This window comes from Aphis gossypii, chromosome 1 (genome assembly GCF_020184175.1).
Source record: "Aphis gossypii isolate Hap1 chromosome 1, ASM2018417v2, whole genome shotgun sequence".
Taxonomy (NCBI): domain Eukaryota; kingdom Metazoa; phylum Arthropoda; class Insecta; order Hemiptera; family Aphididae; genus Aphis; species Aphis gossypii.
Genome location: NC_065530.1, coordinates 7837103 through 7854433, shown reverse-complemented (window position 1 = coordinate 7854433; position 17331 = coordinate 7837103). Strand labels below are relative to the sequence as shown.

Sequence of the window (17331 nt, the reverse complement as noted above, 5' to 3'; positions counted from 1 at the left end):
CGCACGGTGCGCCGCTAGAGTCGCCGCCGCTTTAAATAGCGAAAACCGGCAGGCACCCGGCCCAGTCGACCGAACGCGCACCACCACCGTGTACGTGTACACCGTACACCATCCGTGTGGATATCACATTATATCTTATAATAAGGTAACCGTATTATTGCATATGAAAAACGTCATATCGTACTCGGATAAGTTAGTTTATTTATAAATATAAGGTTAGATTTTCCTCTCGCGTGCGCGCGCGACGTCGAAGAATTCCATTACAAGTGAGTACTACCAAAATAATTTGTAAAGTATTATTTTATTTAAGTTAATATTAGCGAGTTTTTTTTTTTTTTAACCTACGATATTATATTTCGCCGACACCGCTCTGCCGCCGGTACGACGCGAAACATCCCCATCGTCAACACCGCGCGACGGGCGGGTGGTTTTCTATTAATTCACAATCGTTGTTTTCCGTCCGTTTCCATCGCGTCGAAAGCACATTTTACTCGTTTTAGCCGGAAGTGTCGGGTTCGGCGGCGTCGGGTCCCGTCGTCGCCGCCGTCGGGAAAACCGCTTAGCGCTTGCCTCTCGCGTGCACGCGAAAACGTCGTAAATCGATAGCGGCCCTCGCCGCCCCCCGTCCCGTCACGCTCTCCCGTCCGATAATCGTGGGGCGGCGGCGGGGGAGCAGCAGCAGCGTTCCCGATATTATTCTCGTGAACGATACGCGCGTTTTCCCGAGAAAAACCACTACCGACGGTATCCGAGACGTTAACGTCTTGGGGCCCGAGACGGCTGCGACGCGGGAGACCGCCGCGGAGGGTCGTCGATCGAGACTCGAGAGTCCGATCGGTCTTTCGACGGATTTCGGTGGCGTTTTTTTTTTTTTATTTCTTTCATTTACACACGCCCACGGACGTCTAACCACGCATGTCGTCGCCGGTTCGACGCGTTTTTTATATTTCGCGTACGATACAATGGCATAACGATAATATTATTATGTACACGCTCGTCCGTACGGTTTTTTTTTTTTTTTATTCCTCCGTCTCCCCCCGCCCCGCACCTCTCCACCAACCGCTGTCGTCCAAATCTTTGTTTCCTGCAGCCGCCGCCGCCGCCGCCGCCACCACCGCCCCACCCGTCGCCCTACGGCCAAGCCGCCGCCGCCGACCAACTAACTCTCCCGTGCCGGTGACCTCTGCGCGCCGACACAATAATTTTTTTCTACCCATCGTCTCCGAGCGACGCTCTGTACGGACCATTGTCATGCGACTAACATAATTGCCGTCTATACGTTACTACTGTATCATAACGTTACACGTTTAAATCGATCGGAACGGGTTTCGTAACGTATTTCTCCGCTCCCGCCAGCCCTACCGGACGATTTGCGTCCCGTTCCGACGCGCAGGAGAATTCGACACGCGACGATCACGACTCGCGGATAGGTTATGTATTATTAATATCATCGGTCTTAGCAGCAGACCGTTTTTTCGTCTTTCAATGTCAATTTTTTTTTTTTTTTTTTTTTTTTTTATTGTAATTTTAATCGTACTATTCCCCCCCTCCCCAACAGGTTACAGTTATGCACTGTTTAACCGACCGCACTCGCACTCACGCACGCACACGTTTTTTAAGAGTTTAGACTACCGACTACAACTACGCGTGACGTGTGTGTGTGTAGTGTGTGCGTGCGACCTTTAGGTTATGTATTTTAAGTTGGTCAAACGCTGTCGGACACGGAAACGTGTTAATTGGCATACTGCGAAACGTAACTTAATACGCACCGTGCACGGCCTTTGCACCGTGAAACCGTGTTAATCTGCTAATACACGGCCGGATGGGGGGCAATAATCAGGTGCCCCGCGAAATTCCAATAGAACTCTGTTGAATACGATTAAAAATTAAAATTTAACTAAATCTTGGTTACAACGTATTACAAGTTGGGGTTCACCTATTGATATTTCCTGAACAATATTGGGCCATGATTTACTCACTCTTAAATCGCATTAATTTAAGAGTCGCGCTTTTATTATTATTTGATATTAACACAATACCTATATTAAGTCTAATTTATTACGAATACGATAAAACTTCGGGACATTTCGGTATGTACCGGAAATGAATGGACTTTTAAATTACACACGTTTAATGAGTATAATATAATGACATTCAAAACATTCGTTTTTATATTAAACTGTTACTAAATCGATAAAACATATTTTTCATTAGTATTGTTTACCTTTTTCACCACAGTTCGGGAAATCATAATACTCACTGTCGTGTACTAGCGTAGTTTTAATTATTTAATAATTTTGTGTGGCCAAACTTGCTAAATTGCTCGACTAATATTTTGTTTTAAGTATAATTTTGATAGATTTACGAATATTGTATACCTAATATAATATTGACAATATTAATAACAGTAATTTGTCACATGGGTGTAATTTCGATAGTGCACCAATTTAGAACAAGAAACTTTTCAGTAGGCTATGATTTGATAAAATTATATGTTCTGCCATGTTTATTGTATATTATATTACATACTAATAATAAGTATTAAACGAAAAAAAATTTGTGTACCTAACAAAAGTTATTGAAATTAAATACTATTATATTGAATTATATATTATTATAAGTACGTATATCTATAATAACATTATGTATAATTATTGTATCTATTGTGTATATATTTATCAAAAACATGCGATTTCGGGGTAAAAGTTTAAAAATGTATTATTAATATAATTTATTAAATTAAATTTATGTCGATAGAAACATCGTTCTGTTACCATATAGTCTTGAGTCTTCTTTATGCTATCCTAATTTTTTTTATAGTAGTCACTTATTATTATATTTCATAACTATACAGATAAATGTATTTATAAAATTGATAAATGTTCTACCAATTTAAAATTTTTTCTATTTTCATTTCCATTAAAATAATGAAAAATGACAATTAAAATTACCTCTTCTTAGCTAAACGGCAACTTGTTTCTCATTTAAAATTTAAATGATTGAGTGTAACCTAATAGATACATTTACCTAAGTAGCTTATAAATTTAATATTTTTAATTAAACGAACGTATTGTTTGCTGTAATTAAAATATTGTTGTCACACTTAGAAGTTAGAATAATATAATATCAAAATTCTATGCTGGATTAATCCGCCTGCTGGATAGATCACTCTTAATGGGATGTATAGTTATAAATATACGTTTTACCTAGCGTTTTGCTTTTAATGAATAATGTATTATACACTAGAAGAATGTAATTGATTTTTTTAAATTTCATATTCATATTGTGAAAAACTGCAATAATGCATTATTACTTTATTTGTACATAAAAATATAAAATTATTCATTGATGTATAATAGAGATTTAATTTTTGATTTATGAGGATTCGATTGAATGATAACAATAAGTTATTGTATTTATTTTAAATTATAATTTGTATTACATTTTCTAGTCATTTTAATATTTTAGGCTTTAGGTTATATGACATCATTGAATTAATATTTGAATGAATTCTATTTTCATATTTTATATAGCAAAAGTATTTTCACTGAAAACAAAGAATCGATTGAACCTTTTTAAGTTGTGTCTTAAAAATGTATAACTAGCGAAATAAATAATGGTCTTTACTCAACACAAATTCTTTTGAATTAGTAATAGATAGCTTTACAGTAAAGTTTATACACTATACATTTTTTATATTTATTATTTTAATTTTAAGTGAAACGTATAGAATAATTAGCTTTAAAATAATGCGTTGTAGGTATACAGTCATATAGACACGTCTTAGTAAAATTAATTTATGGTAAGTTTATAATATATTCTCAGAGGTCATATTTATTTTTAGAATTTCTCAGTAATTTTTAATAAATTATAATCAAACATTAGAGAATTTAGAATAAAATATATGATAAAACTATAGGTATATATTTCAGACATGTAGATATTATAGGTATGAGTTTCAGTTCTCAATTTGAATTTTTTAATAAATTAGATACGTATTTTTCCCATTTCACGATAATATGATTGTATTTTGTAAAACATTGTGGCTATTTATGTTATCATCCTCGGCTCAAATCCAATTAATATTTCGAAGATTTTCTAAATTTCACTACTAGTAACTACAACAAAAATATTTTTTGATTTTGCTCTAAACCTGCTGTAAATTTCATTATTTTTATTTTGCATATAATATTTAACTTATTGTTTTATAACGATTACTATATGAATAACGTAAAGTGGTCAACCCAACAATTTAAAGTTTTATTCACAATTATTAGTTAAGTATATCAGTTATAATATGTACATTGTACCTATACTGTTTGTAGATCATTAAAGAATTTAAAGAAATGGATCTTAGTTCAATGTGTAATATGCGGATATAATATATTGTGTATAGTGAATCTGTGAAACAATTAAATTTTGTCTAAATAATGGATTATGCTTCATTGTTTTATTCGGTTTCTAAAAAAAAATTATTGATATTCTTTTAGATGAATAAATTTATTTTATTTTTTGCCATTCATTTATTATTACGTATTTTATTTTACATAATGTTGTAATAACACTTGGGTTGTGGTGCATATTATGCGAATTAGAGATCAATTTGTTATAAGAAATAAAATATTAAATAGTTATAGTTCTTCTTTATCAGTTTTATACGGTTTTTGTAATCAATTTTCCATTTATAAAATAAATTACAAAATAATGAACAACTAATATTGTTTATTTAGCGATAAGGATATTACATATGAAAATTAATTAATTAAATATCAAATATATATTATATTTTATTATATTTACGTGTTTCTATTCAACACTATTGTAACTTAAGATAGTTTTTGAATTTTATTCAGTTTGAATAAAGTGTGTGGTATAATTATACATCATCTATTATAATAATGTATACTTACAATGCTATACAAAATTCTACATTACAAATTTCCGAGCAAATTCTTCATTAAACAATTATATTTTAAAATCGTTTTTATACCTTGTTATTGTTATATTGTTATGTTATTTATATTACAATTGCATATATGTAATTAATGCAATTATATTTTATGTACATATTATTTGTAGTACCTAAATTTATGTACAAAGTGTTAGGCACTTCATAGTAATGTTCTTATTTAAGCATGTTTGCTTTTATGTAGTGAGCAGTGATTTATAATGCACGCTAAAAAATAATCAGCACGATAGTACCTAACTGTGTAAATAATTTAATAGTATGTATAGGTGCTTTAATATAATATGAGTATTACATGTGTGTAAAGTTTAGATCGTTAATTTTAAATGGAGGTATTCATTGTTTTGTATATAGGTACAATTTAAAATTTTAAACCATAAAAATTGACATATTTGTTATAATTTATTTAATATTTAAAAATTGGTCACGGAAAGGTTATATAAATTGATAGTATTTGCATTTATGAAATTATATTTTCATTAGTCATTAGGAATTAATTGATTTATGATTGATTTATTCATAATATATATTTATTTAAAAACAAGATAGTTCTAATTTTAAACCATTTAGCTATATAAAAACATAAAAGTTGTATTTTATGTACGTATATTCAAATGTTAAAAAAAAATATAAGTTATTCAAGTATCAGTCAATGATTAAGCATTAATAACGAAAAAATTGAAATTAAATTAAATCTATAAAACTTCTTACAACTCAGAATTTTAACAAACAATTCTCAAATTATTATTTTTATTGAGTATGGTTAATCTTCTAATAATTTTATCTGTGGCATTATCATGAGAATACTAAACCGTTAATAAACTACCTAATAATATAATTACTATTATATGGTAAAATTTTAAGGATTTTCTTGAATATTTATGTAAGCAATTGATTATTTATAATATGATAAAACGTATATTATGATGGTGTAAAATATTCTTGGGATATTTTTAGTTGCTGAACGCGACAAAGTTTGTCTTGGGTCAATAATCAAGGGCTGACAAGGAAGTGGATACGGACGTTTTACCTGAATTGTTCGTAAATTTATGGCAGAACTCCCCCTGTTATACCTTTTCTAGAGTTTCTAGTTTCTACCTTGCAAATAAATAATACGATATGTTTTATACTTTTGTAAACTTTTTTCTGTACATTTCATATTATTTAGATTAACTTGTTTATTATGATTGAAAAAATGCAAAATCCTTAGCCGCATTACTTTATTAAATTAGGTACCAAAATTTAATAATCTATTATATATTTTTATACAATTTAATATAATACAAAATATATTTTATAGTATTTATATTTTATTTATTGAATATATGAGTCATTATTGTGAGTTAATAACTAATCAATGTAATTTTTGAATTGGAAGATGTAATTTTTTTTTTATATATAATGCAATCCAGTAAAATAATACCATTCTGAATTCCGAGGCAAATTCATATTTATTTTAATAAATAACCTGTTTGACGTGAGACAGTTTAATTAAAATTAATTATCGTTAACGTTTAGAGTTTAAGGTGACACAAAGGCTGAAAGGCGTTGAAACCTAAAAAATGAAATATGATCAATATATTGAATAGCGGAGATTAGCACTTAGTTGATCTTTTTAAATCCTTAACGAGCTTAAATTTAACCTATTATATAAGTAGGTTAGATTGTTTGTAATTTTGAATCGCCTTATTAGATTAATACATAAAACAAATTGTTCTGTATTAATGATTAATTATTAAAATGTTATTAAAGATAATTCGATGTCGACCATCACTCAGAAATAAATAATTTACTAAATTACCTATTTTAATTTCAGAGAATAAATATAATAAAGGATATTTTAATATCATTATTTTGTGAATATTTTGTTTAATTCAGTCTACTGTTCGTTTTAAGTAGGTAGTTAATTTTTGTGCATGATTAAAAATTAAAATCCATATTTTTGTACGTGATACTAATTTTAATAATTACGTAAAACTTGTTATTCATTCATTCTTGGTATTTTATTTCAAGTCAATAAACTTCTTTTATACTAATAGTCTATTGTGATCGGACTAATATCGTAGTTTTAAAAAAATATTACGCACATACGTGATGTATTCGATTAACAGTTACTTATAGCAAAAATAATTATAAAGATTTTTGTAAAATAAAAAAATTCTTTGTGTTCGACAATTCTATTTTCATAATATTTACCTATTTTAAATATTAAAAATATTGAGGTAATTACATAGACCTTGGGAGAAGGCAAAAAATTTCTCCTAAAAATATATTTCAATTTTTCTTAAACACTCTTTTAATTAGAAAGAAAACATATGTTAATGCTTTTTAGCGGATTAATGAATGTATTGATTTTATAATAATGCGTGTTTTTTAAGTATATTTTGAGAACTATTTTCTTACTAATTTTGTTTTTAAAATAAAAATTATCTAAAATTATTAGTTGCTGCGTAGTTAATAAATTCATCAATTATACAAAAATATGTTTGAATTTGAAACATGCAATAAAAAAATATAATTTATACAATATTCCTAATATTAATTAGAAAAGGTTATTTTTATACCTACATTTGTTGAATTTAATTAAAATATTTATATTAAATAACTAGTTAATATTACTATATTAGTTTGATATTTATACTGAATATATTAATGTTTAGTCAGTTATAATAATTAAGGTAAGTATAAAAATTGTAACTTCGTCAAGTTAGTAGCATTTGTATGTATTCACTTTGAGCGTATATGATTTGAGTTTTATTAACATCCAAGGTCTAAGTCAGGTTTCGAAGTAGATTATTTAATGGTTGTAAATTCATGATAAATGTTTTAGTATAATATTGCTGTCTTTTATGAATTAAATTTTAAAAGCTGAACTACATGTGAATAACAAAGTGTACTTAGTAGTTATGCAGTTTTAATTTGTATCTATCAAAGAACCTACCTATGTAAAAAATATACTTGATTGAACAATAACATAATTTAATTGTTCGCATACTTAATATCATATATCATAAAAATAATTTCCGTACTCGCAGTACATATCAATTAGATATTAAGTATTTTTTTTAAAAAGAAATTTTAAATAAATTATATTTTTAAATTTAAATTTAGTTTCGTATCGACTTAATTCTTTATAGTTGTATCGTTGTTGTTTTTTTAATTTGTTTAATTTGGTACATTATTGTAGTCATATTTTTTATTTTGTGGATTTTAGGAGGTTTATATAATATACCTCGGTAAAAATATTTTCTCTGTCTTACGCACATATAGAATATAGTTACAACCTCTCCATATTTAACTTGTTGTGATAATATCATAGAAATTCAGGTATATCATTAGCTACTATATAATAATAATTTAACTGTGGTCTGGTAGAATCGGTTTTCAACATTTTGATTCTTGAGAGTTATTACTAATTAGTATTTATTTTTGATAATTTATATTTACATTTTTTGAAAACTATTTTTACAAATTACAGATTATGTACTTTTTTTAATTATTATGTTTATATCAACGATTGAACTACAGTAAGAGGTTATAAATATTATATCACATATGTGTATAAGATGTAAAAAATGTACCTATATAGCGTTGAGTGTAACTATGTTTCTTGTACCTATATGTTTTATGTGAGTTTGTGACCTGATCACGAGGACTTCAATATTTAATTAATTGAATGTATCATAATATTATACTTGTATTTATTCATTATCCATTATCATAATTCATAATACATATGATGTTCCCTAATGTTATATATTAGATTCTGAACGGAGTGATTCTACAATGATGTGTTATTTGTTTTTGTTTTGTGTCGGTGTACACCATAATTGGTCGAAATAATGCTTCAATTTAAAACTTCAGGGGTGATTTTCGGTGGCAAATTGAATATTCTTGGAGCATTATAGTAGTCAAAAGTAAGAAGTTACCAGCAGTTTTAAAAAAGATTTTTTTATGTAGTTGTAACTCAAAAACAAATCATTGTAAATACTTGAAATTTTTAATTATATTAACCGGTTTTTGGGTTATATATTGTATAGAAAACTGAAATTTTCGATTTTTCTAAGTATTTCTTTTTAAAATGTCGATAAAAACTTTTAATACAATGTTTCTTACAAATTATTTTTATTGTAGTTAAAAAATCAAAAATCGTTGGTCACAATTTTTACGAAATATATCCAAGTCACGAAAATGTACAAGTAGCAAATTTTGTTGTTGAAAATTCATAAAATTTTTACTATTATATCTAAGGTTAAAAAATTCAACACAAAGTTTTCCATAAGTTTTTTTTTACTATAAAGAAAACTCGAAGGTTATGACTGTTATGAGCATCTGAATTATACATTTTTATGAAGTCGCTTAACGATATCGATTTATTTTTTATTATTCATAGAGTATAAGTGATAAGTCGTAGATACTTGAAAATATCATAAATTACCAATTTTTTCTCATACCTATAATTAAAAATGTTGTATTGTATATGTCATTTTCGCTTAGTTTTTATAAATATTTTAATGATTTTAATGATTAAACATTATTCACAATTTTTTGCGACATTATTAAATTGTACAGCCTCGATTTTTGTCTAATTAGAGTGATGAATGAATTACTAATATGAATTTATTTGTCGTATAAATTGTGCGTTAATTTAATTTTAAAACTAACATATGACTAGACCTAATAATATTAATATTACTAAACAAATTATTATGTAATAATATAACATAACGTCAAAGTCCTATAGCGATGACTAGATAAAATACATTTTTTTTCAACGGATGTTTAAATTATCGGTTATATTATTGGATATAGTTAATATTTTGTTTATATTGAATATTGTTAAATGAATCCCTGCTGTCTTCCTTCATTTACCTGTCAAGGACATAAGAATGTTACATGCCGTTGACATCGTGTTTGGTATTTTTAGACTAATCTCTGGACTACAGTCAAATAGCAAAATAACCAATGTCCGATAGCTATGTGCATCCGTACATTTTTATTATATAGGACAGTAACGTACGTTCTCTAAAAACAATACATCAATATCAATATTGTTGTCCGACTATTAAGATAGCGCTTTAAAAATATTTTAAATAAGTTAGAACTTTATAAGTTATAAGCGTTTTAGATCCAATATCAAAAATTCTACAAGTAGTTTTACTCAACTTAACCCATACAATAATAATTTTTTGTTTAAAAAAATAAAAAATAAAAAATTTTCCCCATAAATGTTCAAGCTCTAAGATATTTTACTATTTAATACAATTACATTTGGTTTTTATATTTTACATATTTAATAATTATTAATAATATTATGTAATAGGTATATCTAATATTGAAAACCAGTTATATAGAATTATTTACCAATTGCTAAGGGTGATAATAATTTAAGTTTCTTAGAAAATAAATTACTTAAAATAGTGAAAATGATATTATAATATTACATAGTTTTCTATTTCAATCGAGATATTTTGTATGTATTCGTTTTATCCATATACATTTAAGATAAAATAATTAACCTATTTTTGGGTTTTGGATGTTAGTCACAAGTAGCTAAATCCATTGTTGTTGCAGTTCCTAACAGTTTATCCAAAACCTTCTGTTTAGATTGCATTTGTTTCAATAAATTTCTAACTAATTACTGGTTTGATATCCAAAACGTGTATATTTATGTAATATTATGTTTTAACTTCTCTTAAAAATTAAATTTTGACGAAATCCATTGGATTTAACGTCTGTCAACCTAATTTTTAATATGCATGTTTCATATTTCATAACATCTTACATATATTTTTGGGCGTGATTCGTTATAATTTATAGCGAGATTTTTTTTGCGGGTATTACGAATTTTATGAAATTTTATCAAATGCGAAAATTTAAATTTAAATATACCTAATTTAAAAATTTATAATTGCTTTTAGGAGTTATGATGATAGTTATAAGCTGATTTTATAGCAGAGAATTCTAAAGTAGATATTAATTTTTTTTTCGTTGTTTCGTAAAAATTAAGATTGTATAATAGAAAGTGGTTCATTATATAATTTTTCATTCTAATGAAAATAAAACTAACTGTCAAAAATTAAAAATGAATTTATATATTCTATTATGCTATAAATGTGTTTGAGTGTTTCTATGTACTTATTATAAATTCAATAAGTAGTCGACTTTTAGTTTTAGTCAATGAAATTGCTTTATAAAAACTAAATAGTGTTATTATTTTAATTTTATATAAAAGGTTACATAAAATATTATTTTAGAGATCGCTCTAAACTATGCGCATGCTCTAGAAATAAAAAATAAAAATGTTCTAGATTGATGACTGACATTAAAATTATCTGATCACGTTTAAATGGATCACTCTGTGTATTGAGCCACACTGATATAATTGTGCGTTGTTGCGTGGTGAGTTTACCATTTACGAGACAATAAATGGCGATGAACGTCTAGCATTCCAACTTGTCTGCTGAAGGAAACAAGTACATACATGCGTTTTGAAACTACTACGATATTGCTACCAAACTCGTTTTTGGATGGTTGTTCTATGGCAATGATTTAAAAATTGGACACGTATTTTACGGTATATACGTAGAGGTTATATGAGTTCGATAGCTGGTCATAGCCACCCGTTATTTACCCGTTATTTGTATTTTTTATAGTATGTGCACATGTGATGTAATAAAACGTGTAAACGGGTTTTATTTTTTTATCATTTTATTTTCTATTAAAGCTTCTGCTATCATAGGTCGTTGGCCATAGTGTCCATTGTTGTACGCATTTTATAGGTAATACTATAATGCGTACCTGTTGTTTTTTTATCTTGTGTACCTACCTATATAATAATTAATAACATGTTTCAAAAAGATGCTTTTTTTCATTATCATTTCACGCAGTATATTGTATATGATTGCGTTAGCTTAGGACTTTTTGTCCTGGAATTAACTATACATTATATCTATCGGGAATATATTCTTTATTTTGTTTATACATATAGTGTATTATATTATACTGTTTGACAGTTGCGATTTCCAACTATATTGGAAATTGTTGTTGAGTGAAAAGGAATGTGTCGATTTCTATGGTGTTTACTTTTTGTTATTGATCTGATGTACTACTCGAAATCTTTGATTTAGGTATTCTTCGACATATTTTTATGTTTATAGTAGTCATATAGGTGTCATTATTCAACTACTATTTACCATTAGCACTACTGTGCTTAACAAATTTCATTAAACTCTCCATTAATTTTTTTTTTTTAGAATTTGACCGCATTATACTTGTAAGGTATTTATAATCATTGTATAGAGTATTATTTGACGCATTATATTATAGGTTTTATGTAGCTAGATTTTTTAATGATCGTGTATTAGTAGTTTTGTTTTTAAAACTTCAAATTTGTTTTTTGTAATTTTATTTGTTGGTTAAATTTTCTTATAAATTAGACAATAGTGTAATTTTAAGAAAAATAGTCCCGAGTTTACCAAATTGATTTATGTGAGATCTATTTTTGCTATAATATAAATATAACTTAATATTCACACTGAAGGATAAGTCCAAGGTGAATTGTGATATTAATAAATTCCTATTCATATCATATATACATTATTACTGAGATGTTCATTAGTTTATGGACAAAAATCTATAGATTATTTACTTATCTGATAAGGGCACATTTATTTTCTACAAATAAAAACATAATACAGAATTTCAATAAAAATCTGATCTATGATGGGTATATTGTTATTAAAAAAATGCTAATTACTCATAAAATATTTATGTTCATTGCAGATCCGTAAAGTATTAGTAAAGATTAATATTGATAGTAATAATAATGATTAATGACATAAATTGTAATGTCATGTATCCGTATTGTAATAAAATTAAATGTTTGTTTGTTATGGGAAAACTCAATAAATGATAATTAGTTATTATTATTCGTTTGTGATTATTTGTGTTATAATAATACGTACGTACTTGGAACTTAGTTGATGCGTAACTTTGAACATATTGAACGCTTTAAAAGTACAGTACTAAGTACAAACAAATAAATATAAAAATCATGATAATATAAGAAAATATGTATTTTGTTTCTGTTAAAAGTGAATCCTATACTGCCTAAATGTAACAGCAGTTAAATATATAGAATCAACTATCTTATAATATATACGAAATAATTACATATTCAACTTCTTGGGAAATGCTATAGCTGTAGATTATAATCGAATGCTGTTTGTGGTTTTTCTGATTTCTTTATGTAATTCAAATATTTTGGATTACAAAATTATTATTAATTATTCATTATTTTCAAACTATGGATATTTTTTTCTTGATAGTCAGGTGAGGTAGCTTGTGAGTATAGTAGTATTCATAGTTTTATGGTCATTTATAGTTTGATGTTGGATTTATGTTTAATTTTTGATTTTGCTCTTAATGTATTAATGATTCATTTTTACCGGATGGGTGGTTTATCTCTACCACTGATGTAATGAGGACTTTTAGATGTAATACATTGGTCGTAGGTCGATTGATAAAACGAATCATTTTATTGGTGCTCTGATGATTTTACGCGTTATCGGAAAGTTATATTGAAACATTCCAAACGCGTGATAATGAGGCGTTTTGAAAATATACACGTGTTTGTTCGTTGGCGTATAAACTCGTCTTACTGGTTATTTTTTTCTGTTTTTATTTTGTTAATGTAACAAGAGGTTTTAATTTTTAGCAATATTCGTGCACGAAAACATTACATGTTATTCGAGAAAAATGAGATGTAGCTAATTTTTTATAAAAATAAAAATTATGTTTCGGTTAACTTAAATTAATTAATATTTTTGTAATAAAATAGATTATAAAATGCTTAACTAACGAACATACTGTATACGCATACAAGTATTCAACAAGCATTCAACTATATGGTAAGGTATTTATTCTGGTGTGCTGGTGGGGATAGAATAGCTTTAGATTTCAGCAAGCAGCTCATAATATTATCTTGCTAAATGACAGTAGGTATAGATGGCAGACGCTATAACATCTGACCTACTAGATAAATTTATTAAAGGAATAACGCATTAAATAAGTATTAACTCGATATCAATAATACTATGTTATTTTATCTGTCGTAATTTGTCTATAATATATTGTTTTTTGTGTGCATTTTTAAAGAATATAAATCCACGTTTTTTTTTTTTTTTTTATAATAAAAGGAACCTAAAGCTTAAATTAAGTAATTGTGTTTTTTAATTTATATGTATTAAAGGTTATTTGTTACTTATATAAATAAAGAAACATTTACATAAACAACGTAGGTATTGTTCGAAATATTAAGTATTTATGATTATTAATATTCCGTTTGCCTTTTATTGTATTACAGAAATATTGTTTAATGATTGATCTTTTATTACTAGACAAATACGACAATTTTTTATAAACTATAATTTTTAATTTTCAACTATTAATTACTGCATTTGATTGAACATGTTATTTGACTGTATATTCTGTAACTTAATAGATTCATAAAATTTTATAATATTATGAACTCTATTGAACCATAATATGACCCTGAAATTCAGAACATTTGGTGTCTATGATTTAGTATGGTAATATTTTGCTTTGTCCGTATGACATTCGCGCTTTAGCGTGAAATAACGACTGTTGTTGACAAGACAGTGAAGACAAGGATTTGATCACATTTTTTTTTTCATAGTATCTATAACACGTTAAAACAGATTTTGTTTAGCTATAGATATTTCGAATGTAAAAAAGTGACTGCCCTCATTTCTATTCAAAAAATAATTAGTACCACGACAAAAAGAACAAATTATTACCATACCAGTTAACATCCATTTATCAATCGATTTTCACTATTACTATTTGATTAAAATAAATACATAATACCTAGGATGTAGTAAAAAACCAAGTACCTATATTTATAAGAACTGTGAATTAATGTTTACGTATTTAGCCATCTGCTAGCTATAAAAATAGCACTTAATATATTGGTTATAGCTGGGGTTATAGCCGTTATAGGTTATATATTATATTATTATAATATTTTATATTTCTAATATTTCAGGTCCTATATTGAATCTCATACATTATTAAGATGGGAGTACAAATGAGAACGAAGACCGAAGAGACGGCCGAGCCTCTGATTGAAAATAACAACAAGGAAGGCGTAGAAGAACCTCTGAAGCCTCAACCTCCACAAAAACGTGAAATATTATGGGCTACAGCTATATATTTAACCACTTGGCACGTGTTGGCTGTTATCTGTACGATACTTTACTGGAAGAATGTCAAAATGGCTACCATCTTATGGAGTAAGTGCAATATTATAATATTTTTTTAAATACATTATACTTTGTATATTACTATTATTTAGTTTAAGGCTTAATATGCATCGTTTAAAAACATAGAATCAGGTTGAATAAATTCTTTGGTATCGTTTATTCTCTTATGTTACTAACATTTAAAACCTTATCAAAAAAAAATTTTTTTTTTTTTAATTAAATAATATCTTTTGTTAATGTTATTTTAAAATTGTTCTTATTATTTTTATTATTAGGTCTCCTTGTTGGATTCATTGGACAATTTGGTGTAACAGCTGGTGTGCACAGATTTTACACTCACAGGTCGTACAAAGCCAAGGTTCCTTTGCAAATCATCCTTCTGGCTTGCTATTCAGTTGCTGGACAGGTAATTAAATAATATATTTATTATAAACAATATATGTATATTTTAAATACAATTATATGATTTTATTTGTATTACAGTACAGAGTAACAGATTGGGTTCATGACCACAGATTGCACCATAAATTTAGTGACACTGATGGTGATCCACATAATGCTAACCGAGGATTGTTCTTCTCTCATATTGGTTGGTTGATGCAACGTGGACACCCAGAAGTATTCCGTCGTAGCAAAACCATCGATATGACTGATATAAATAATGACCCTTTAGTGCAATTTCATACAAAGTAAATTTACTTTTTAAAATTTTAAAAATATAAATAGATCACTTTTTTATTCTTTCTCTCTCTTTTTTTTTTTTACAGATATTATTGGTTTTTCAAAATTACCCTTTGTTTCATTTTACCTGTACTTGTACCTATATATTGTTGGAATGAAAGCTGGATGGAAGCCATTGGAATTAGTGGAGTATTGCGATTTGTGATTTTCACCAATATGACATTCTCAATCAATAGCTTGGCTCACTTTTGGGGAACAAAACCATATGACACGTAATTGACTTAGTTATATTTTGATTTTTGCACTGTTTTTATTAATTTTCTTATTTATTAAAATGTGTTTTATAGGCGCATAAGACCTGTACAAAACATGGCTTTGGCTATATTAACTACTGGTGAAGGCTGGCATAACTATCATCACGCATTCCCATGGGATTACAGAGCAGAGGAATATGGTGGAAATATGACTAACCCAACTACTATGATATTGGATTTGTTTGCCAAAATTGGATGGGCTTATGACTGCAAGACACCATCAGCAGATCTCGTCAAACAAGTAGCTAGCAAGCACGGTGATGGAAGTTGGAGCGAAGTACCAGCTGAATGCAAATAGATTATTATCAACACTAATGCATTTTTCTAAATAATTATATAAGACTTCATAAACTTTTAAATGCCTTCATAGAATGTTATTTAATATCTAAAATTATGAAGACTAGAATACATTTATGTTGTACACCTGAAATGATAATAACTGCAATGGCATTCAGTATTTCAATAGTTTTTGGTTTTACTTTAAATTTTGGTGTAATTTTATAGATTTTTTTTTTTTGTGAATATTAGCAATACGATTGGGTAACAACATATTAGTATAAATTGAGTACTTGACACATATTTATGTATACATACACATACTAGTGTACATAGTATAGTCAATTTTGGCTACATTTCTGTTACGTCTTGCACATTATATATATAATACACACATATATATATAAACAGATTATTAACTATTATAATTCAATTTTAAAGTATTTCAATAAATATGTATATGGTGGTCATTGAAACAAAATGGCGTATTGTGCTAATAATGCTCAAACATTAGTACCCAATCGTGTTACATTGTCCAAAACTTAGATAAGTATTAAATAAAATGATTTATTATAAACATTTGGTAAATCGGTTGCAGCTGTCTAATGATGGATAAATTCCTAATGAGCTTATGAATAAAAAAATCAAGTAATATTACAATGAATACAAGCGTGTGTATATGTATGAATGAAAGGTGTGGATGTGATATTGTAATGTATAAAGATATATGGAAATTTATGAGATATTTTACTTTTTTTTCACTTTAATGTTTAGGTTATCATTGTATGATGATTGCTTATTTTATACT

General features: G+C 27.5%; 1 protein-coding gene across 2 annotated transcripts; it reads left to right on the top strand.

The window, feature by feature from the left end:
* On the top strand, positions 1-17102 carry LOC114119124 (acyl-CoA Delta(11) desaturase-like). Of its 2 annotated transcripts, none has more exons than XM_027980601.2 (6): positions 1-145; positions 15036-15282; positions 15528-15658; positions 15736-15941; positions 16020-16205; positions 16281-17102. In XM_027980601.2, the coding sequence occupies exons 2-6, from the start codon at positions 15066-15068 to the stop codon at positions 16543-16545; spliced, it is 1005 nt and encodes a 334-aa protein (XP_027836402.1). In that variant the 5' UTR covers positions 1-145; positions 15036-15065; the 3' UTR covers positions 16546-17102. The 2 variants fall into 2 exon arrangements, with proteins under 2 accessions (XP_027836402.1, XP_027836401.1); XM_027980600.2 differs by having other exon boundaries at positions 44-266.
* Positions 17103-17331: the final 229 nt, after the last annotated feature.